The sequence below is a fragment of the Trichosurus vulpecula genome, chromosome 6 (assembly GCF_011100635.1).
Source record: "Trichosurus vulpecula isolate mTriVul1 chromosome 6, mTriVul1.pri, whole genome shotgun sequence".
Lineage (NCBI taxonomy): Eukaryota > Metazoa > Chordata > Mammalia > Diprotodontia > Phalangeridae > Trichosurus > Trichosurus vulpecula.
Window position 1 is genome coordinate 214,540,841 of NC_050578.1, and position 24,980 is coordinate 214,565,820.

At 38.6% G+C, this 24,980-nt stretch overlaps 1 protein-coding gene across 1 annotated transcript in view; it reads left to right on the forward strand.

Annotated features, from left to right (window-relative positions):
• Nucleotides 1-3,524: 3,524 nt before the first annotated feature.
• Nucleotides 3,525-24,980, forward strand: part of RNF212 (ring finger protein 212) — a 46,974-nt gene continuing 25,518 nt past the window's right edge. Inside the window, 5 exon segments of the mRNA XM_036765653.1 lie at nt 3,525-3,567; nt 3,570-3,652; nt 3,655-3,904; nt 16,818-16,879; nt 18,519-18,593. Coding sequence (XP_036621548.1) covers nt 3,525-3,567; nt 3,570-3,652; nt 3,655-3,904; nt 16,818-16,879; nt 18,519-18,593 — 513 coding nt within the window.

Genomic DNA, 24,980 nt, shown 5'->3' on the forward strand with positions numbered 1-24,980 from the left:
ATAGATGCACATTGCAAAGAGGCAAAGTTTGGTTTGACATAAGGAAAAATTTCTCAAGAATAGGAGCTATCCCAATGTGCCATGGTTTGTCTGGAATGCTAAGTGGCTTCCTTCTCAATGGAGGTCTTCAGGCAGAGGATGGATGACCTCCAGCTGGGTATGGCATAGAAACAATTCTTGGTCAGGAACAGGGTGGACTGAAGTTCTTTCTAAGGCTGAGATTCTGGGCTTCTTTGTAAGTACCTAAGTCCCAGAAAAACCACATTATTTGCAATTTGTTATAATGACAACTATGGTTGTACAAATTATTGTTGTCAAGACACAGGAAAATGAGTCTTGTGAGGCTGTTTGTGGTTCTGTTCAAAGATGGCAGGTGTCTGATTTATGGAAGTTATGTGTTTAAAATAGAGGGCTTTTGCAGTTTTGTATAAATGCAGCTAATGAAGGTAAGTGGCTAGTGTACAAAGAAGATCAATTCCACAAGCTATGCCATTGGATGGACTCTACCAGATTTAGAATATGATTTATGGGTTGCTCTTGGATTTGTGGGTATCAAATTTCACTCTTCTCCCACATGTTCTTTTGTTGAAAAGCCTTTAATTTCACCCCAGATATCACAGCTATTTCTCAGTAAGCACTGCAATGACTGAATTTGGAAAGGTGCTCAAATCAGTTTAAGTAACTCCCTAGTTCTTCTGTTAAATTTATTTTGGAATTAGGATGACAGAAAGAGACAACTTGATAAACCAAGTGTTGAAAATTTTTATCCTACTTCTTTTGCCCATCTAAGCCTTTTTTTCAGAGCAGTAGTCTGATCATCAGAGATCAGAAAACCAGCATCTCCTGACTAAAATGTGTGATTTTTAGTATCAGGGCACATGATAGTACAATGGAAAATATGGAGGATTTGAAGTCAGTGAACCTGAGGTCAAATCCTTACTTTGTTACCTTTCGTGATTAAAAAATTTGAGAGACATAGTTTCTGAGTAACTTAATCACTTTATTAATAAGGCCAGCACATTTATTAATAAAAGGATGGTCATTTGACTGTCTCTCTCAGACCAAAGACCCCTCATGGCAGTGGGCTCACAGTTTATATGCCCTTCGAAGAGCAGATATTCCTGAGGGGCGGCAATCAACTCTGATTGGTTAACTATTAATGAGAAAATAAATATTACCATGAGAGGCTGGGCTATATTACAATGAGGATCTTGGGGTAGTGACTTGGATCACCCAATTCTTGGTCAAACAGACATCAATTTCTGTATCACCTGTCTTACAATAGAAAAATCAACACTCCCAGAACCTGTCTGAGCAAACTCAATGAGCAAGAATGCACCCATTAGCCTAAAATTAGAATTTCTTTTATGGCCCTTGATAAAATCTTAGCCATCCTGGCTGGGTAAATCTCTGCCTAAGATTTCCCACATTGGTTGGTTTCTGGATGAGGAAGTAGGAAAGGGAAAAACTTTGGTCCTAATATAATTATTAGTTATTTAATACTAGAGAAATACCAATTTCTCACATCTGTCACCTTGGGCAAGCCTACTTGGGCTTTAGGTCCTCATCTTGCAATGGATAAGGTATTCTTGAGTTCAAGTTTTGCCCGAGACATTTACTAGCTGTGCGACCTTACTCCCTCTTGGCCTTATTTTCTCCACCTGCAAAATGAGGATAATATCACCTATTTTACTAGGTTGTTTTGAGGCTCAAATGAGATAGCATATGTTAAGTGTTTGGAAAATCTTAAAGCACTATGTAAATGCTATTATTATTATCATTATTATTATTATTATCTGAAAAAATGAGGGGGTTAGAGTAGATGGCCCATTAGGTATTTTTCAGCTTTAAATCTATTATCTACTAAGTTCAACAAATGCAATTGAACAAACATTATATAGGAACAAAGCTTCCACCCCCATAAGTGGAGTTCCATACAATAAATATGTCTACTCTGTATTCACATACCCCTTTTCAACTACTGCCCTGGTATAGCTGGGGTAGTGACCTATTTAAATCCATTGCTCACAGCCTCACTCCACACCTATTCATATCTCTTTACTAAGTCAAATACAAAGACATCAAATTCAAAGTAAAGGCATTTAATGAAACGGAATAACAGGGAATAAACTGAAATTAAATTGGGTATTAAACTCTGTTGGCACTCCTTGTCAAATAGCTTCCATCTATCGCCTGACCCGTCTGAAGAGCGTGAGTGTCACTCCCAATTAACCCATCAGTCTTCGCAGCAGAGGGGGAGGAGGCTACATCAGGCACTCGCCACAGGTGTGATGGGCTCCCCTCAGCTCCTGCTCCCGCCCACCTGTCCCCAAGTTCTGAGTTCCACACCAACATCATACCCAGTGGTGATTATTGTATGCATTTTCATTTGCCCAACTAAGCAAACAACTATGGTTATACACAATATATACAGTGTAAATGGACGATAATTTCAGAGGGAAAGCAATAGAGGGAGCCTGAAAGGCTTCCTGAAGAAAGTGGGGATTTCTGAATGCCTGAGGCAGAAACCTCCAAATGACTTTGAGGGCGATTGAGTAAACTGAACGATTTCCACACGCCCTTCTTCCCCTCATCATTCACGGGATGGTTCAGTGGAAAGGGAATTCAGTTTTTTGAAGAAAGGAGGTGCTAGTCAGTAGGGGGGGACCCACAAAGATCTCATGGGACCTTAGCTTTCAAGGAAACTTGGACTCCTCTTTTACCCTGCTGTCTTGATAACAGGTTCAGAAGCCCGGTGTTTAATTGTTGCCCCAGACATTTACTAGATGTGTGACCAATGGGTGAGCCACTTAGCCTTTATGCCTCAGTTTTCCCATCTATAAAATGGAAGTAGTAAAACGTAAAATCCCATCTGCTACAATCCCTCTGAATTCTAGTGCCTTCCTTCAGTTATTTCCTATTTATCCTACACTGTATATAATTGTACAGTTTATTTGCATGTTGTCTCAAGTAAGATAGCGACATCCTCGAGGGCAGGGACCATCTTTGCCATTTTTTTGTATCATCAGCGCCTGGCACAACGACTGGTGCATATTAGGCACTAAATATTGTCTGTACCGCAGAAAACTGACAGTTTTGTTAGTGGGAGTTGCTTACACCTAAGAAATCATGGGGTCCAGATGAACCTTTTAAAAGTAATCTAGTAAATCAATGCTGAAAACTAAATATATTAAATAAATAAATTAATTTAAAAAAGTAATCTAGTAGATTGGCAGCTCCCTGAGGGCTGGGCACCTGTTTTTTTTTTTAATCTTTGAACTAATAAAACAGCAGAGCACACATACATAGTCTGTGACGTTTCTTAATTACGCTTGTTTCGACCTCAGTTCTCCCTACCCAGCAGGGCAATGATTATAGGTCGCTTTAGTCAGTCCTTTTAAAAGGCAGCGGCGTTCCCACGGGAGGTGCCATCATCGAAGTGATGACGGGGGGAGATGCTGTGATAGGATAACTTCCCTAAGACCCCCGTCTACATAGATGCCTCATGCAATTGGGGTGACAGAATGATACTGAACAGCTGTTTAATATCTTTCTCCCAAACTGGGCCAGGGGCGGGGGGCCCATCGTCAGCCCTTCCCAGCTCAACACCCACCCCCTTCGTTCTGCAGTGGTAACGTCCCAATCTCTTCTCCCTCTCCCACTGGGAAGGGGAGGTGGTCAGTAGTGCGCAGGCGCCGCAGAGGCTCGCGCCTCTTTCCCTCCCTTTGTCCAGAGTCGGGACGCCATTGGCTACTGTGTTGTTGCCGAGGCCTCAGACCGCGGCTTTCAGACATGGCTGTCCGGATGTTCTGCAACCGCTGCTTCCAGCCTCCCGGCAAGTCTTCTTCACAGTTCAGCCTGACGAGTTGCGGCCACGTGTTCTGCCATATCTGCCTCCAGCAAGGTAAAAGAGGGGAGAGGAGGAAGGGGAGGGAGGCCACGGGGTGGGAGAGGCCTAAAGCTGCAGGTGCCGGAAGTGACGTCAGAGGCCCGCGAGGCCTCGACGCCCTCCTGTAACGAGGCCCGTCAATTTCACCTTCGTGGCATTCCTTGAACATGCTCCCTTCCCTTCTGACACCACCCTGTTCCGGGCGCAGTCTTAATTAATGCCCTAGTCTGGTGGTTTTTTCTGCTGTTTTGTGCTCCGCTGGCCAGGAGCAAACAGGAGGGCCACCAAGATGGTGACAATGTAGACCTTGTAAGATGAGAATCAGTCATAGGAATCCTTGGCCTCATCCCCTCCCTTCCCCTTCTAGACTTTTCTCCCCCAATCCCTTCCTTATCTCAATCCAGTCTTACTCTCTTCTGGCTCCTTCAAACATCTTCTTTTCCAAAAAGACCTTATTTTGATTACTAGCCTATTACGTTGTCTCCCAATCTCTTTTCCTCTCCTTCAGAGCAAAACTTCTAGAAACAGGAGTCTGCTCTTGACGCCTCCATTTTCTTTTTTTCTCTTAACAATTATTTTATTATCTAATATTTTAGTTTTCAACATTGAAATTTTCTCCCTATTTCTACTCTCCCCCCACTCCAAGATGGCATATATTCTGATTGCCGCATTCCCCAGTCAGCCTTCCCTTCTGTCACCCCACTCTCCCCGCCCCCCCCCATCCTCTTCCCCCTTACTTTCTTGTAGGGCAGGAAAGATTTCTATGCCCCATTCCCTATATATCTTATTTCTCAGTTGCATGCAAAACCAACTTTTTTTTGAGCATCTGCTTTTAAAACTTTGAGTTCCAAATTCTCTCCCCTCTTCCCTTCCCACCCATCCTCCCTAAGAAGGCGAGCAAGTCAACATAGGCCACACGTGTATCAGTATGTAAAACACTTCCACAATACTCATGTTGTGAAAGATTAACTGTATTTCCCTCCATCCTATCCTGTCCCCCTTTATTCAAATTTCTCCCTTGACCATGTCCCTTTTCAAAAGTGTGTGCTTTTGATTACCTCCTCCCCCTATCTGCCCTCCCTTCTATCATCCCCCCTTTTTATGCACTTCCCCCTACTTTCCTGTGGGGTAACATACCCAATTGAGTGTGTATGTTATTCCTTCCTCAAGTCACATCTGATGAGAGCAAGATTCACTCATTCCCCTTCACCTGCCCCCTCTTCCCTTCCAACAGAACTGCTTTTTGTTGCCACTTTTATGTGAGATAATTTACCCCATTCTATCTCTCCCTTTCTCTCTCTCTCACTATATTCCTCTCTCATACCTTAATTTTACTTTTTTAGATATCCCTTCATATTCAACTCACCCTGTGCCCTCTTGTATATATATATATATATATATATATATATGTATATTCCCTTCAACTACCCTAATACTGAGAAAGCCCTCATGGATTACACACATCATCTTTCCATGTAGGAATGTAAACAAAACAGTTCAACTTTAGTAAGTCCCATATGATTTCTCCTTCTTGTTTACCTTTTCATGCTTCTCTTGATTCTTGTGTTTGAAAGTCAAATTTTCTTTTTCTTTTTTTTTTTTTTGGATTCTAATACATACTTTATTGTTTTTTTTTTTGGAGATTTTTTATTTTTAGTTTACAACACTTGGTTCTACATAATTTTGAGTTCCAGGTTTTCTTCCCCCCTTTCCCCCCCTCCCTCCCCAAGATGGCATGGAATCCGATATATCTTCTACTCATAACACCCTAGTCAAGTTGTGAAGAAGAATTATGACCAATGGAATGAATCATGAGAAAGAGGAAACAGAACCAAAAAAAAAAAACCCAACACAAAAACAAAAGAGAAGAAAAATAAAAAGGGAAAAAAAAAGGTAACCATAAACTGTGCCTCAATCTGCATTCAGACTCCATGGTTCTTTCTCTGGATGTAGATAGCATTCTCCATCGTGAGTCCTTTTTTTGAACCTTGTGTTGCTGAGAAGTCTATCAGGGTTAGTCGTCCCAGAATCCATATATCTGTGGTTGTGTATAATGTTCTCCTGGTTCTGCTCCACTCACTCAGCATTATATCATGTAGGTTTTTCCAGGTTGTTATGAAGTCCATATCTTCCCCATTTCTTATAGCACAACAATATTCCATTACCTTCATATACCACAACTTGTTCAGCCATTCCCCAGTTGATGGACATCCCCTTGATTTCCAATTCTTTGCTACTACAAGAAGAGCTGCTATAAATATTTTTGTACACATGGGTCCTTTTCCCACTTTTGTGATCTCTTTGGGATACGACCCTAGAAGTGGTATTGTTGGGTCAAAGGGTATGAACATTTTTATAGCCCTTTGGGCGTAGTTCCAAATTGCTCTCCAAAATGACTGGATCAGTTTACAGCTCCATCAGCAATGTAACAATGTTCCAATTTTCCCACATCCTCTCCAGCATTTATAATTTTCCTGTTTTGTCATTTTGGCCAATCTGACGGGAGAGATGTGGTACCTAAGAGTTGTTTTGATTTGCATTTCTCTAATCAGTAGTGATTTTGAGCATTTTTTCATATGCCTATAGATATCTTTAATTTCTTCCTCTGAAAACTGCCTGTTCATATCCTTTGACCATTTCTCAATTCGGGAATGACTTGTATTCCTATATATTTGGCTCAGTTCCCTGTATATTTTAGAGATGAGGCCTTTATCAGAGACACTGGTTGTAAAGATTTTCTCCCAATTTTCTGCTTCTCTCTTAATCTTTGTTGCATTGGCTTTTTTTATACAAAAACATTTCAATTTAACATAATCAAAATTATCCATTTTGCATTTTGCAATGCTGTCTATCTCTTGTGTCATGAATTCTTTTTTTTTCCACAAATCTGATAGGTAAACTATTCCTTGCTCTCCCAAATTGCTTATAGTATGAGCCTTTATTCCTAAATCATGAACCCATTTTGACTTTATTTTGGTATATGGTGTAAGATATTGGTCTATGCCCAGTTTTTGCCCTACCATTTTCCTATTTTCCCAACAGTTTTTGTGAAATAGTGAATTCTTAGCCCAGAAGATTCTTTGGGTTTATCAAAGAGTAGATTGCTATAGTTGTTGACTTCTCCATCTTGTGTACCTATCCTATTCCACTAATCCACAACTCTGTTTCTTAGCCAGCACCAGGTAGTTTTGATGACTGCTGCTTTATAGCACAGTTTAATATCTGGTATGGCTAGGCCACCTTCCCTAGCATTTCTTTCCCTAGATATACCCTAGATATTCTAGACCTCTTGTTCTTCCAGATGAATTTTGTTATTATTTTATCCAGCTCTGTAAAATGATTTTTTGGCAGTTCTATCGGTATGGCACTGAATAGATAGATTAATTTAGGCAAAATTGTCATTTTTATTATATTAGCTTGGCCTAACCATGAGGAACTGATATTTTTCCATTTATTTAGGTCTGACTTTAGTCACGTGAAAAGTGTTTCATAATTATGTTCATATAGGCCCTGGGTTTGTCTTGGCAGATAGACTCCCAAATATTTTACAGTGTCTACAGTAACTTTGAATGGAATTTCTCTTTCTGTCTCTTGCTGTTGGGCTTTGTTAGTAATGTATAGGAATGCTGACTATGTGGGTTTATTTTATATCCTGCAACTTTGCTAAAGTTGTTTATTATTTCAAGTAGTTTTTTACTTGATTCTCTATGATTCTCTAAGTAAATCATCATATCATCTGCAAAAAGTGATAATTTAATTTCTTCTTTGTCTATTCTAATTCCTTCAATTTCTTTTTCTTCTCTTACTGCTACAGCTAATGTTTCTAGTACCAAATTGAATAGTAGGGGTGATAATGGACATCCTTGTTTCACCCCTGATCTTATTGGGAATGCATCTAGCTTATCCCCATTACAAATAATGTTTGTTGATGGTTTTAGGTAGATGCTATTTATAATTTTAAGGAAGGCTCCATTTATTCCTGTGTTTTCTAGTGTTTTTAATAGGAATGGGTGTTGTATTTTGTCAAAGGCTTTTTCTGCATCTATTGAGATGATCATATGATTTCTGCTAGTTTTGCTGATGTGATCAGTTATACTGATAGTTTTCCCAATATTGAACCAGCCTTGCATTCCTGGAATAAATCCTACCTGGTCATAGTGTATTATTCTTGTGATAAGTTGCTGCAATCTTTTTGCTAATATTTTATTTTAAATTTTTGCATCAATATTCATTAACAAAATTGGTCTATAATTTTTTTTCTCTGTTTTGACTCTACCTTGTTTGGGTATTAGTACCATATTTGTGTCATAAAAAGAATTTGGTAAAAATCCTTCTTCACCTATTTTCCCAAATTGTTTTTTAAATGTTTGATAAAATTCTCCTTTTTTGCTTCTCATTTGTTTTTGTTTTTGGGTTGTTTTTTTTTTTTTTTTTGGTTCTGTTTCTTCTTTCTCATGATTCATTCCATTGGTCACAATTCTTCTCCACAACTTGACTAGTGTATAAATTAATTCAATGCGAAGTTATACATGATAGTTATATGAGATTCCATGCCGTCTTGGGGAGGGAGGGGGGAGGGAGGGGAGAAAATCTGGAACTCAAAATTATGTAGAACCGTGTGTGGTAAACAAAAAATAAATAAATAGATTTATTAAAAATAATGTTTAATAAAATTCATATGTAAAACCATCTGGCCCTGAAGATTTTTTCCTAGGGAGTTAGTTGATGGCTTGCTCAATTTCTTTTTCTGAGATGGGGTTATTTAGAAATTTTACTTCCTCTTCTGTTAACCTGGGCAATTTATGTTTTTGTAGATATTCATCTATATCCTTAAGGTTGTCAAATTTATGGGTATATAGTTGGGCAAAATAATTCCTAATTATTGTTTTGATATTCTCTTCATTTACCCTTTTCATTGTTGATACTGGTAATTTGATTTTCTTCTTTCTTTTTTTAATCAAATTGACCAAAGTTTTATCAATTTTATTGGTTTTTTCATAAAACCAGCTCTTTGTTTTATTTATTAATTCAATAGTTTTCTTGGTTTCAATTTTATTAATCTCTCCTTTGATTTTCAGTATTTGTAATTTGGTATTTAATTGGGGATTTTCAATTTGTTCTTTTTCAAGCTTTTTCAGTTGCATGCCCAATTCATTGATCTCCTTTTTCTCTATTTTATTCATGTAAGCATTTAGAGATGTAAAACTTCCCTTAAGAGTTGCTTTTGCTGCATCCCATAAGTTTTGGTATGTTGTCTCATTATTGTCATTCTCTTGAATGCAATTATTAATTGTTTCTCTGATTTGTTCTTTGGCCCACTCATTCTTTAGAGTTAAATTATTTAGTTTCCAATTAGTTTTTAGCTTATTTTTCCCTGTTTCTTTATTACAAATAATTTTTATTGCATCATGATCTGAAAAGTTTGCTTTGACTACTCCTGCCTTTCTGCACTGGATTGTGAGGTTTTTGTGCCCTAGTACATGGTCAGTTTTTGAGTATGTGCCATGTACTGCTGAGAAGAAAGTATATTCCTTTTGATCCCCATTCAGTTTTCTCCAGAAGTCTATCATATCTGCCTTTGCTAAAATTCTGTTCACCTCCTTAACTTCTTTTTTATTTATTTTGAGGTTAGATTTATCAAGTTCAGAGAGGGGGAGGTTGAGGTCTCCCATTATTATGGTTTTGCTATCTATTTCTTCCTGTAACTCCCTTAACCTCTCCTCTAAGAATTTGCATGCCATACCACTTGGTGCATATATGTTAAACAATGATATTGCTTCATTGTTTATGGTGCCTTCTAGCAGGATGTAGTGTCCTTCCTTATCTCTTTTAATTAGATCTATCTTTACTTTTGCTTAGTCTGAGATTAGGATTGCTACCCCTGCTTTTTTTACTTTAGCTGAAGCACAATATATTTTACTCCAGCCTTTTACCTTTACCCTGTGTGTATCCCCCTGTTTCAAATGTATTTCTTGTAAACAACATGTTGTAGTATTATGGTCTTTAATCCATTCTGCTATCTGCTTCCGTTTTATGGGAGAATTCGTCCCATTCACATTCACAGTTATAATTTCTGTCTGTGTCTTTTTCTCCATCCTATTTCCCCCCGTTTATGCTTTTATTTCTCCCTTTCCCCTTCCAGTCCTCAACAGAGTTTTGCTTTTGACTGCCACCTTCCTCAGTTTACCCTCCCTCGTGATTCCCCTCCATTATCTTACCATTTTCCACTTGCTACTTCTTCCCTCCTTTCTGACCACCCCCCTCCCTTTTCCCACCTTTCCCCTCCTATTTCCTGTAGGACAAGTTAGATTTCTGTACTTATCAGGGTATGTTATTCCCTTCTTGAACCAGATCCGATGACAGTAAAGCTCAAATACTGTTCTTCTCCCTCCCTTCTTTCCATCTACTATAATGTGTTTTTGTGCCTCTTCATTTGATGTAACTTACCCTTTTCTACTACCTCTTCTCCTATAACCCTCCTTTTGCATCTCTTAATTATGTTTTTTATCCTTATATCAGTTATTTTATACAGACATCCACAGTCTATGTCTATTCCTGTCAATTGTCATAATAGCTGTACTATTCTCAAGATTGACATATATATGTATCTATTTATCTATCTATCTATCTATCTATCTGTATATCTAACATACATAAGATGATATAATCCTATATAAAGATGTAACTAATTTGCCCTTACTGATTAAAACAGGGGTTTTTTCCCCCTGTTTACCTTTTTATGTTTCTCTTGAGTTTTGTATTTGGAGATCAAATTTTCCATTGAGTTCTGGCCTTTTCATCAGGAAGGTCTGGAATTCCCTTATTTAGTTGAATGTCCATCTCCTTGCCTGAAAAATTATGCTTAATTTTGCTGGGTAGTTGATCCTTGGTTGTAGTCCCAGCTCCTTTGCCCTTTGAAATATCATATTCCAGTTTCTCCTGTCATTTAGTGTAGAAGCTGACAAATGTTGTGTGATCCTTCCCATAATTCCATGATATTTGAATTTTTTCTTTTTGGCTGCTTGCAGTATTTTCTCCTTTACTTTGTAATTCTGAAACTTGGCTATAATATTTCTTGGTGTTTTCAATTTGGGATCTCTTTGAGGGGGTGATTGGTGGATTCTTTCAATGATTATTTTACCCTCTGGTTCTAGGACCTCTGGGCAGTTAACCTTTGATAATTTCTTCAAAGATACTGTCAAGGCTCTTTTTTTCATGGATTTCTGGTAGACCAATAATTCTCGGATTGTCTGTCCTGGATCTATTTTCCAGGTCAGTTGTTTTTCCAATCAGATATTTCACATTTTTTCCTATTTTTTCATTCTTTACATTTTGTTTGACTACTTCTTGATGCCTCATAGAGTCATTAGCTTCCACTTGCTCAATTCTAATTTTTAATGAGTTGCTGTCTTCATTTTGCTTTTGAGTCTCCTTTTCCAATTGGTTGATTTTACCTCTCAGGGTGTCATTTTCTCTATTTAGATTCTGAATCTCCGTAGCCATTTCGCTAATCTTATTCTTTAAGGACTTGATTTTGTCAGTGGTTTTTTTTTCCATTTTTTCTTTTACCTCCTATAATTTGGTTTTTAAAATCCTCCAGTAATGCTCTTCCAGTAATGCTTTTTGGGCTTGAGACCAGTTCTCATTCCCTTTTGAGGTATCAGGTGTGGGTATAGTGTCATTGCTATCCTCTTTCAAATTGGTATTTTTGATCATGCCTGTCTCCATAAAAAGAATCAATGGTCCTTGGTTTTTTTGTGTTCTTCTTCATGTTTGTTTATTTTTTTGCTGGCTTTACAATGAATTTCTGCTTTTGGGGCTCAGGGCTCTCTGTCCCAGGTTTCTTGTTCTGGGGATTGAGAGTCTAGTTACTGGCTTTGTGTATTATAGCCTTCCATTTCTTGAGGTGTGGGGAGTCTGGCTGCATGAAGTCTCCTCTTCCCCTGGGGCTGCTCTCCAGCACTGTTGCTTTTCAGCAGTGGTCTCAGCTGTTTGTTGTTTGTGCTGGTGTCTGCCACTTCCCCTGGGGGTGCAAGTGTATGTCTGGGCTCCTGGTGTTGACCCCTGCTGGCTCTGCCCCTCTGGGACTCAGGAACTCCCACTGCTTGGCCACTGAAGCCCCACTTCTGTATCCTCTATTCCAGCATTTTTTCCCAAGGAATTCTCTGGGTCGGGGGGGGAGGGATTAGAGCCATTTACCTGACCCTTATGTTTCCCAGAAGTTCAAGAAGACACATTTTATACCTTTGGGCTGCAAACCTCAGGAATTGATATCTCACAGCTGGTGGCGCTGCGCTGCGACCTCTCCCTGCTTCCACAGACTCGTATTGTGAGGCCTGGGGATCTCCACCATTTTTGGGTACCCAGCTTTCTCTCAGCCTGTCGTGCTGGTTGGTTTCAGAAGCTGCTTCTGCTTTGATGCTGTCTGGAGTAGCTCTGCATGCTGAGTGCTCTCCCAGCCTACAGATTTGTCCCATTGGCCTTTCAGACTCTGCTGGCTTGAAAATTTGCCCCACTCAGACTGCTCGCGGTTTCTAACTCAAATCTGCTCAGATTCACTTTTTTATAGGTATCTTATAGAGCTTGTGAGAGAGCTCTGGTAAGACACTGTTTTCATGTGGCCATCTTGGCTCCGTCCCACACCCGCCCATCAAAAGTCAAATTTTCTGTTCAGCCCTGGTCTTTTCATTGAGAAAGCTCAAAAGTCTTCTATTTTATTGAAAATCCATATTTTGCCTTGGAGCATTATACTCAGTTTTTCTGGGTAGGTGATTTTTAATCCTAACTCCTTTGACATCCAGAATATCATATTCCAAGCCCTGCGATCCCTTAATGTAGAAGCTGCTAGATCTTGTGTTATCCTGATTGTGTTTCCACAGTACTCCAATTGTTTCTTTCTGGCTGCTTGCAGTATTTTGTCCTTGATGTGGGAGCTCTGGAATTTGGTACAATATTCCTAGGAGTTTTCTTTTTGGGATCTTTTTTCAAGAGGTGATCATTGGATTCTTTTCATTTCTATTTTACCCTCTGGCTCTAGAATATCAAGGCAGTTTTCCTTGATAATTTCTTGAAAGATGATGTCTAGGCTCTTTTCTTGATCATGGCTTTCAGGTAGTCCAATAATTCTTAAATTATCTCTCCTGGATCCATTCTCCAGGTCAGTGGTTTTTCCAATGAGATATTTCACATTGTCTTCCATTTTTTCATTCCTTTGGTTCTGTTTTATAATATCTGGATTTCTCATAAAGTCACTAGCTTCCACTTGCTCCAATCTAATTTTTAAGGTAGTATTTTCTTCAGTGGTCTTTTGGAGCTCCTTTTCCACTTGGCTAATTCTGCCTTTCAAGGCATTCTCCTCATTGGCTTTTTGGAGCTCTTTTGACATTTGGGTTAGTCTATTTTTTAAGGTGTTATTTTCTTCAGTATTTTTTTGAGTCTCCTTTAGTAAGTTATTGACTTGTTTTTCATGGTTTTCTTGCATCGCTCTCATTTCTCTTCCCAATTTTTCTTCTGCTTTTCTTACTTGCTTTTCCAGATCCCTTTTGAGCTCTTCCATGGCCTGAGACCAATTCATACTTTTCTTGGAGGCTTTTGATGTAGGCTCTTTGACTTTATTGATTTCTTCTGGCTATATGTTTTGATCTTCTTTGTCACCAAAAGAAGATTCTAGAGTCTGAGTTTGAGTCTGCGTCCTTTTTTGCTGCCTGTTCTTGTTCCCAGCCTTTGAGCTTTTTGTCAGGGTATGACTGCTTGTAGAGTAGAGAGTGCTTTGTCTCAAGCTGTAGGGGCTGTGCTGCTGTTTTCAGAGCTACTTCTATTCCACTGTCACCACAAGCTCTGCCACAGCAGCGCTCTTCCTCCCCTAAGAACTGCCAACCAGGATTGCGGACCAGATCCAACCAGGTCTGCCACTTGATCCCTCCCATTGTGTGAGCCAGGGACTCTGGAAGCAGCTGACACTGGAGCTCCATCGCCACACAACCTCTGCCACACCCAGTCCTGGGGCCAGACCACTCTCTAACCCGATCTAGCAGTTTACCCACTAACCTGCTCTGTGGTCTTTGGTGTTTGTGGGTTGAGAAGTCTGGTAACTGCCACAGCTCAATGATTCACGGACCTAAGGCCTGCTCCAGGTGACTCCTTCTCTGGTCTGTCCTGGTGCGGCTCACGCCAGGCTGTGTTCTGCTCCCAGCACCATGCGATAGACCCTTCCCAGCAACCATCCAGGCCGTCCTGGGCTGGAGACCTTCCCTCTGCTATTTGTTCAGAGCCATTTTTTACAGGTGTTTGGAGGGATTTGGGGAAGAGCTTAAGCAAGTCCCTGCTTTTCAGCTGCCATCTTGACCACGCTTCCACTTTCTTATCATTCATTCAACTCATTTGTCAACTCTTGTACCTTTCTGCCCTCAGCTCCTTCCTGAAGTGATACTCTGGAAGTCACCAGTCACCTGCATTCAATCTCTGTTCTACAACTCTGCAGCTTAAAAAATATTTTTATGATTTTAATTTTTTCTATCACCTTCATTTCCAATGCATTTGCCTCCCACTTAATCCTACCCAGAGAGCTCTTGGGGGAGGGGGGAGCAGTTCAGCAAAACTAACCAACCCATTAACCAAATCTGACTAGATAGCTATAGATGTCAATACTTATCTCTCCATCCTTCTCTTACCCATAATCCACCACCGCATCTCTGTGGCTTTTGACCCTATCACCTCCTTCTGGACACATTCTTCTCTGGTTTTTAAAGCACCTCTTTGTCTTGGCTTTCCTCCTATCCTCTTACTAGCACCTTCTCAGTGTCATTTGAAGGCTCATTCATTCTTTGATGTTGGTATTCCCCAAGGTTCTAGCGTTGGACATTTTTTCATCAATATATTTCACTCGAAAGGCTACAACTAACACTTGTATTTAGCTGACAAGCAAATCTGCGCTATAGCCTGATGGTTGTCTGGAAGTCCAGATTTAAGTCTCAAACTACCTGTAAGAAACCTCTACCTAGATTTTCCACAAGCACTTCAAACTCAGCATATCCAAAAGTGAATCAAAATCTCCCTAGCTGAATACCACCATTTTTCCTTTTTCTGTCAATGGTTGCAGCATCCAGCCACTCACCCATTTTTGCATCTTTGAAATTATCTGACTAATTTTTCTCTTCCTTACCTCTCATATTTTAGTTATCAAGCTCTATGCATTCTGGTTCTATATCTTGTCTTTCCCCCATTATACCAATATCTCCTATAATTCCAGGCCCTGTTTACTGCCTTCTTGGGGAGTTTCAATAACTTTCTTAATTCCTTCCTCTAATCTTCCCCCCTCTTTCAGACTACTGCCAAATGAATATTCCTTATACACAGTAGCTTCCTGTTGCCTATGTTAATATTCAACTCAATTAAAAACATTTATTAAGTACCTAGTACAGACAGCTAAGTGGTACAGTGGATAGGATAGAGCACCTGGCCTGGAGTTAGAATGACTTATTCCCCTGAGTACAAATCTGGCCTCAGATGCTAGCTGTGTGACCCTGGGCGCTTAGCCCTGTTTGCCTTAGTTCCTCATCTGTAAAATGAGCTGGAGAAGGAAATGACCACCCATTCCAGTATCTTTGCCAAGAACACCCCAAATGGTGTCACCAAGGGTTGGGCAGGACTAAAACCAGCGAACAACAAAAGTAGGAGAAGGCTTCCTACAAATAGAACTTTGAGGTAGGACTGACTTGAAAAAAGAATAGGTGGAAAGGAGAGAGGGTTAGAGTTCAAGATGGAAGGGAAAGAAACAGTATGAACAGAAGTATGAGGGAACAATACAGAATGTGGGATTTTACCTGAGACTTGAAGAAAGGCAGGGACACCAGGAGTAAGAAGTGAAGAGGGGAGAGCAGCCCAGCCCTGGGAGACAGCCAGAGAAAGTGCCATGAGTTGAGGGATTGAAGAAACAGCCTGGAGGCCAGTGTCACTGATCATACAGCATGTGGAAGGGAACAAGAGGGGAGAAGACTGAACGGGGGGGATGGGGCCAGGTTTTAAAGGGCTTTAAGAGCCATAGAATTAATGATTGGAATAATCTTTTATGTGGTTGTTGATGGTTGGTAGTTCCTCTTTAGAAAACTGTTCATACCAGTCAGGTCAACAAGCATTTATTAAGTGCCTTCTCTGGGTCAGGAATTGTGTTGGCACTGGAGACATAAATACAAAACAAAGCAGCCCCTGACCTCAGGGAGGTTAGAGTCAGTCAGGGGAAACTGCCTGTGCCCAGGTAATAATTCCAGCTTGGCCCTGCTGCAGAGGTGTTGCCAGGGAGCTGTTGCTCACCAGGCACAATGGATGCTCTGCTTGTATTTGGTCCCTTTCTTTCCCTGTGTCAGGTGTTGTCTGTGTCCTCTCAGGAAGCTTGCTCACATGTCACAGTGGAAGAGACATGCACAAATTCATTGTGGAACGCCTCCCTACCTCACGTGTCTGATGGAAAAACAAATCAGAGGAGCATTGTCAATATCGCTGCTTTAGCTGAATTCAGAGTTAAATGAATGACTTTGATCATATTATTTTTAGCCCTCATGCAGCCCTGAAAATGTCACTTTCTTTTTATCCGTATGCTTAGTGTCATAGATTAGAGCTAGAAGGGAAGTCAGAAATTAACTAGGCCAACCCCTTAATTTTGTATATGAGGAAACTGAGGTCCTGGGAGGCTAAATGATTTGCCATCAGAATTGGGGTTTGAATTCAGGGCCTCTGACTCTAGAGGCAGTGCTCTTTCTACCATACCCTTATACTCACATTCCTAACCACAGTCCAAACATGGAGAGTAGTTTACTGTGCTATAGTCATTTATGAAAAAATTTGTAATTTCAAATCTAATTTTATATAGTCATGTGTACTTTAAACTATTAGCCAATTTTATACATATTATAAATTTATCTTTTTTATATAGGTAGAAAGGAAGAATGTTTGATTTGTCGCACTCCTTGCCGTATAATTTTACTTTCAAAACAAGTAAGTTATTAGTTTTGTAGTAATGTTTACTTTTAAATGTGAAGATTCTTTGTGGCTCGTATATAGAAACTTACATTTATTCTTTCAGTTGTACCCAAAGATTTTATTAAAATTCTGAGCATCTAAAGTACATACATTAAAAAAGAACTATGGGATAGTTTTTGCATTATTAGAATTTGTTGATTTATAGTATAGTTAGTCTCCATGGTACTGAAAATTAGTTGTTTAAATAATTTCCATTAGAAAACAGTTGTTGAAGAGACTTCTGAGATTTATGAGAGTTCAGTTTAAAAAAAAACTTCTTCAGATATAGTTCTTTAAGACATTACAGAGATTTAGGTTACTTCCTAATACCATATAAAATTAGTTATTTTTTTAAACCACCTAAATATGAGGCTAATTATCAGTGAATTCTGCCTAGTACAGTAGTTTTGTTAGGGTTATATTATTTTGTTAGTTAGATGTAAAGTTAACTCACATTGTAAAGTAGCTTGGTTATAACTGTGACTTTTTGTGCCCTTAATTAAAAATAGTTACTCTCAACGACACAGAATCCTCCCCAGAGAAAGCTTGGGCAGTAGCTTAAGTTTTAAATATATCTCCTGCAGATATTTATTGTTAGCATGTTGAAATTAAGAAGAGAGTATTTTCAGTGGACAAAGTCTATCAAAGAGAGTCTTTTCCTTTTTTTTGAAGTGAGGAGCACACAATTTCAGAATGAGTTCAATAGCTGTATGGAAGGAGTATAAAAACTGAGAACTCCACATTCTGTTCAGCCAGCCTTGAATAACTACCCTGTACTGTAATAAATGTTTGAATCTGTTAGGGCTATGTAGAAAAAAATCAAGTCATTTTTAAAATCAAAGTTCTTAACTTTTTTGTGTCAAAGACCCCTTTTACAGTCTGGGAAAGCTTAATACTACTATGGTTTGGTACCTGCATTCATAATCGAAGGAAATGCCTAATTTCACTTAGAGGTTAGTGAAAAATAAAGATGTAATTTTTTCCCCATCCACTTTCATAGATTCCCCTGAAATTTATCCACAGATTAGTGAAGAACCTTGTAACAAAATCAGTTTTTTTAAAGACAATTTGCAAGCTTATATCTTGAATAGCCCTATCATATATGTAGATAATAATTTTTATAAACAAATTATATTTAATATTTTGTATCTTTTCCATTTTATATAATAGAATCTTATAACTTTTAAAATGGAAGGGACTTTAGAGACTATCCATGCTTTTAAACTCAGGTTTTAGGTTTGTTTTCCCCAAAGACTGGTTAATCTGAGAAATGAAGGGCTGCATAATATACTTTGTTGGGTCCAAAAGCAGCCCAGTGGGTAGGAGTAATTAGATTTGAGATCCCTGATCTAGTAGACTAACATCCTAATTTTCTACTTGAGAAACTGAGGCCAAGGGGATTGAAGTGATTAGACCAAGGCCATGCTACACTAACATTAAAATAAACAATATATTAAATGCCTTTGCTTTTAAATTCAGAGTCTACATATTTTTCTAACATTTTGAAAAAGAATTTTAATGTCACCCAAATCCTGTATTAGAATAATTAGATAATAATTAGAATATTAATAATATAATTAGAATAATTAGATGATCTCTTTGTTTCCCTCTTCAGACTGATTTTAATATTCAGGCATTCTTTATGGGAATAGATGGATTATGCAAAAAATATTCAAAAGAAACATCACAGGTGAGTTATATATGAAGTATTTTCCAAGACTGCCTATCAGAACGTAAGTCCTTTTGAGATAGTGACTCATGACTCTGGCTTTGAGATCCTCTAAGATAGTGCCAATTACATCTAAAGAGGAAAATCTAATCAAAAGACTGAAAAATTACTTTTATGGAGCTTTCTTGCTGTTTCACTTATAGAAAAAGAGTGGTACAGTTTTAGGCTGAACATTTTTACATTGATTGCAGCTGTGTTGATGTGATAATAGAAATCTAGATTTCAGATATTTTTAGAGATTGTAATTTTTATTTTCTATGATTATTGTTTTATCAGAGACCTATAATAATTATTCTTTAGTTTACTTTGTTTGGTAGACCTGAGAAACTTCTGAATTGTAAAAAGCAGACTTAGAAGAAACTAGTGGTCAATAAGTTCAGCCTGTACCTGACTCATCAATCTTCTCCACACCGTTTCTCCAAAATGTATCTGACAGGTGGTCATGTAGTCTTCACCAGAATAGACTTCCAGGGATGGCAACTTACCACCTTATGAGGCAGAACAATTTTAGCTTTAAATATTTGTGAGCTTTTCCTCATTGAGTTGAAATCTGTCTTTGCAACTTGTACACTGGCTCTAGTTCTGGACTCTGAAGACAAGTTTAATAAGTTTAATAGCTTTCCCTGTGATCCTTCTTCAGACATTTGAAGACTGTGTTTATGTCTCTTCCTAAGTCTTGTGTTCTCTAAACTAAGCAGCCATAGTCCTTTGACTTAGCAGGTTGTGGTATGATTTTAGTGCCCTTTATCCTCCTCATTTTCTGGTTCATCATCTTCTGACAAATCGTAGGAAAAACCAGGAAAACTATCAAACCAGAAAAAGGCATGAAAATTAAAATAGCAAACCAACCTAAGATGTAGTGTCCTGAATTGGATATGATATTTTAGATGTCATCTAGCCACAGAGCTGAGCTTGGATGGCTACTTGTTAAGGAAACGGTAGAGGAAATTCCTGCTTTTAACATAGGCCATACTATATGACTTAGGAGATTTGGGGGGGGGCAGGATTTTATGACTTATTGAACTGTTTTCTCCTAAAAATATGTTACTGGATTATGTGAAATACACTTCTTTAAAAATAGACTAGGATTTAACAATTCAAAAATTCCTTCACTCTTAAAGGGCAAACTTTAAATAACATTGTCCTAGGAAAATTATTGAGTAATGACATCCTTAGTGGGCCATAATAAAATTCTGTTTAACAATTCAATGCACATTTATTAAGTGTCTGCTATGTGCAGGGCAATATTGTGTTAGGGGCTGGGGAAAAATGATTCAAAGGTGACAGTCCTTTCCTTCAGAAAGATTGAGGTTGGTGCAGTGGCCCTGGAGTCAGGAGGACCTGAGTTCAAATGTGGCCTCAAACACTTAACACGTGTGCTAGCTGTGTGACCTTGGGCAAGTCACTTAACCCCAATTGCCCTGCCTAAAAAACCAACCCCCCCCCAAAAAAAAAGAAAGATTGCGGTCTGGGGTGGGGGAAGTATAGCCAAGACTTATACACAATTATAAATTGGAATGTGATAGGGCAAAGGAGATGTTAAAAAAAAAAAGTTTTAAAATTTCCTTTTGTTTGGACAGCAGTCGCTTCCCTGTAATTCTCCCCCACCCCATGTACATTAAACCCTTCCTAGTAACAAAAACATTTAAGCAAAACCAACCAATACAGTGACCATATTCCATACTTATCATCTCCCCCCTTTCTCTTGGGGGGAGGTGTTTCATCACAAGTTCTCTGTTACTCCAATGACAGGCGGAGTTAAATCCCTTGTCCTATTGTCCATCTTGTTTTGCCAGACTTCAGCCTTATTGTATTGCTACCATCTGCCTTAGGAAGTCTTATCCATGTTGACTGGGTTCATTACAAATTTGTGCTCTGCAACCTCTCAACTTCCTCACTTCAGCAAGGCAGACCTTTTATCATACCCTCGCTGATATCCTTTCTCATTCCTCACAGAAGCTATTTCAAACCTTAGTTTTCCTCCTCAACACTACCCCCCACCACTTTCTCCTCCTTCCTTACTTTTAGCTGAGGATCTTCTTACCTTATTGAAAAAATATTGAGGCGTTTCATTATGAGCTTCCCTGTTCTCTTCACCTCAAAACCCTTTGGCATCATCTCCCCCTCTCCTTTTCCCCTTTTGACGAAGAGATGGCCTTTCTTCTTGCCAACGCCAACCGCTCTATTTGTGTACTTTATCCCACCACCTCCTCTCTTCATCCTCAATCATCCCTTCTTCCTAATCTTCAGCCTCTTCCTGCAAAATTGTTTCTTCTTTGTTGCCTTCAAACATGCCTAAGCCTCCCCTAGCCTTAAAAAACTTTCAGTAGATTCTGCTTTCCTCTATAGTTCTCTCTTTCTCAACCAAAGTCCTTGAAAAAATTGTCTATGCTTGATGCTTTCACTTCTCTCTTTTCATTTACTCCTGAGTCCTTTGTAATTGGGCTTCAACTAAAACTCCTCTCTCCAGAGTTGTTTTCTTTTAATCAGCAAATATGATGGCTTTTCCTCATTTGTAATTCTTCTTGTCCTGCATCTGACACTGTTGAGTTGTTCCATTTAAAAAATTATCTTTCTAACTTCGAGTGGTATAAAATGAAATCTCAATTTTGATATGCATTTCTCTTCTTATTAGTGTTTTAGAGCAAACTTTCTTATGGTAGGTGAAGGTTTATAATTCTCTTATTGAAAAGCTTGTTCATATTGTTTGACCACATATTTATTATGGAATAGTTCTTGGTCTTAAACATTTTTATCCTCTCTATAGAGCTCATACAATATAGGATAGGGCTTTTTTTTGGAGAGGAGGGCGCAAATTCGAGATCATGCTTGCTCTTCTTTTTACCATCTTTTTAAAATTTTGTTTGTGTTTTTTAAAGGACATTTTCTAATGAGACTTCTTAAGATCTTAATTCATGAAAGAAGCAATATGGTAGGACACAGTTTATTTCCTAGTCCTACTCCATGCCTCTATGGTTATTAATTGCCTGTCATAAAGGATATCATATATCTTTCTGTTCACACTGAATGATGGTACCTTCTGGACATGTACTTTTCTTTTGGTTGAGACATATTTCTGAAAGCTTTACCTTTGCTTGGAGAAGGGGGAAGGGTGTCTCTTGAGTTATCTAGTCCCCTCTAATAAAATCTGTTATTAGGTCCTGTTGTTTCCCCTCTGCTTACTGTGTAAGTACACTTGAATATCCCCTTACCTGTTTCAAAATGTGCTTCTTGGTTCCTTAACCCACATCCCTACTGTCTCACATCCATCCAGGCAAGTTGGAGTTATCAGAGACCATTTTATCCTTTCCTCTCTAGGCCATGATGAGCAGGAGTGTATTTCCCACTTCCTTCTTATCATTTGCCTTTCTTCTTGCTTCTTGAGTGAACTTTGTATTAATTTCACTTCCATTCTACTTATTGTGATTGCCTTATGAGGTAATGTAGGTTTCAGTCTATGGAATGTTAATCAATTCTTCCTCCTTTTCTCCTGCTGACTCTTTAGTTCCCCTTCCTACCCTTAAATCTTCCTTTTACCCCTTCATTATCTATATTCTTTTTAACCTTCAACTCAAGTATTTTTGAAATAGTAGCCTTTTCTTGTCCTAGAATCATGAGAAAATTGATTTCATTATTTTGTCTTTTCATGTTAACTCTGGTTATTTACTCTGTGTGTGTGTGTTTCTCTCATTTTAAGTAATTGAAATCAAATATCTTGCTTCTATCTGGTTTCTCTTGGAATAACGACTCTAATGCCTCAGATTTTTCAAATGTCTATTTTCATTTACACCCTAATCGCCTTTGCTTTTCAGAATATCTGATTACAATCTCTTCTCTGCTTTCTTTTAGATTAGTAGTAGTCATGGGCTATTTAAATTTGTTTTCCTTGTTAGCTAAAGGCTTTTTCCTTGGCTTTTTGCAATATTTGTTATTTGACATTGAAATTTTGAAGTTTAATCACTGTGTTCCTTATGGAGTAAAGCTTGGAGTCTGTATTGATGATTTGTGGATTCTGTTGTATAACAACCTACCCTCTATTTTCAACATTTCTGGTCAACTTTCATGTGTTATTTCTTATAGTTTTTAGGATTTTCATGTCACATTTTTCTTGAAATCTGTGATCTTAAAATTATTTCTGTGCATACTGTCCTCAAGGTCAATATCTTTCAGTTGTATAGAACTTGCATGTTCTTTAAATATTGGGTATTTTTTTGAAACAGATGTTGGTATATATGCAGCATTCTTTGAAATTGCTTGCTAATTTTCCTTAAGATCTTCACTTTTGAATTCTATACCTGCCATTCTCTGTTTCAGAGATTCATCTTATAGGTGCTCTGGATCACCATTTTTTCTCATTTGTCCAATTAACTTTTCTGAGAGTTCTCAATTCTACTCTAATTGTTCTAGATACTGAGAATGTAAAGACAAAAATGAAATACTTCCTGTCTGTGAGGGCCTTCTATTCTCTTGGGGGTGGGAGAGGTGTCATGTATAGAGATAGCTAAATATAACATAATTTGAGGAGGAAGGGAGCACTAGTAGTTGGGGACATTACAGACTTTAAGAAGAATTTTGAATCCTGAATCCAGAATCCTGAATTTTCATGTCCTCAAAGTGAACATCAGAAAAAAAGACTTGGGGCAGTCATTCTTTCCATTTATGCATTATGTATGATGACACCTCTCCAGAGACCCTGCTCTGAGCTTCTTTAGGCTTAGAGATGATCATGAACTCTTGAGGGTTGTACCAGTAGAACCCAGATTCTGTCAGGCCCTGCCGAGCTAGAAAGATCTGCACATGGGCCCAGCAGCAGCCTCTAGAGAGCTAGCCTACCTACATAGGGTCATCGATTTAGAACTAGGAGGGGCCCTAGAGACCATCTAATCCACCCCCATCATTTTACACACAAGAAAGCTGAAGCTCAGAGAGGTTAAAGTGAATTGTTCAAGGTCACATAAGTAATAAAAGACCAGGGCAGAATATGAACCCAGGTCCTTTTATTCCAAAACCAGTGCTTTTTCTGCTGCCTTTGTGAAGGGAAGCATCACCAGATTGACTATAGGGTGATAAATTTTTCAGACACAACAGCTTTTACAGACTGTCTAATCACAGATCCTTGAAGTATGTTTCATGGGGGCTTCTTAAACCAATTCATTCTTTTACTTTGTTACTTTTTGTCTTTTGCTTTTTCTTCATCAAATTTAGGTTTTTGTTTTTTTTTTTGTTTATTGTACAGTAATATCTCACTTATCCAGAGGTCATTTATCCTGCTATTGCCCCATTCAAGAATCTGGACAGAAGCAAAAAAGAAAAAAACTCAACCTCCCTCAATAGGTGTGTCATGTGCATTAACCTATGGATTTTGCTTATATGAGAGGCCTTTAGGTCTTATTCTTGTTAGACACTATTGCCAAGAAACTTGGTTATCTGCTTTTTTAGCCCATAGCAAATTAGTAAGTAGGGAAAGGTCTACTAAATATAAAGACTTGACAGATCATAGAGGGAGAAAAGCCAGGAAAGACTATTAAACCAGAAAAAGGTACGAGAATTAAAATAGTAAATCAACCTGAAGTCATTTAGTTAGAAACAAGCAGCCTTCATCAAGACAATACCTCCTAAAGTTTTGTTGTTCTATATCATAGCATGGTTATTGATGCTCATAATGAAAACATCTGGTTGTGGGCTTGACGTGATTCAGGCTAGCTGGTGGTTCACGCTTAGCATTAAAACAAAATGAGTCACTCAGAGACAATCCAACACTAACAAAAACGAAATTTACTTCACAGTAGCATGGAAAGGATAATGGGCAAATGTACAGCACTGATTTAGGTAGACAGAGTCTCTCTTTTCTCCAAGTGAGACATCTGTAGATCTGAGGGTCGTTGACTCTTTGTAGGCTGGCCTTCTCATGTCTCAGGCCACCAGGAAGCCGGCCAGCAGTTCTTCTAATACTTTGGACCATTCAAATGTCTGGGATTGCTTCCATGTTTTTTAAGGGAAAACTAGCCACACATAAGGCTGGGACCCTAGTAGATATTATTCCTGCCGTAACCTGACACATTAGAAAAAGATGAATTTTGTTTCCTTAAGAAGGCAGGAAAGTGTGTCATATATTTTAGATAGATTTTCCTCCCAAATGGCTCAATGGTTTAAAATTCATAGAATTTATAGGATCATAGATTTCAATCTGGAAGGGGACCTACGAGGTCTTCTAGGCCATCCCCCTTCATTTTGTAGATGAGGAAACTGAGGCCTAGAAAGGGCCTGAGGTCAGGCTGTGGTGGTCAGTGAGAGAGCCAGGCCTCAAAGCGAGGTCCTCCAACCTCCATTAATTTTGATGTTTAAAAA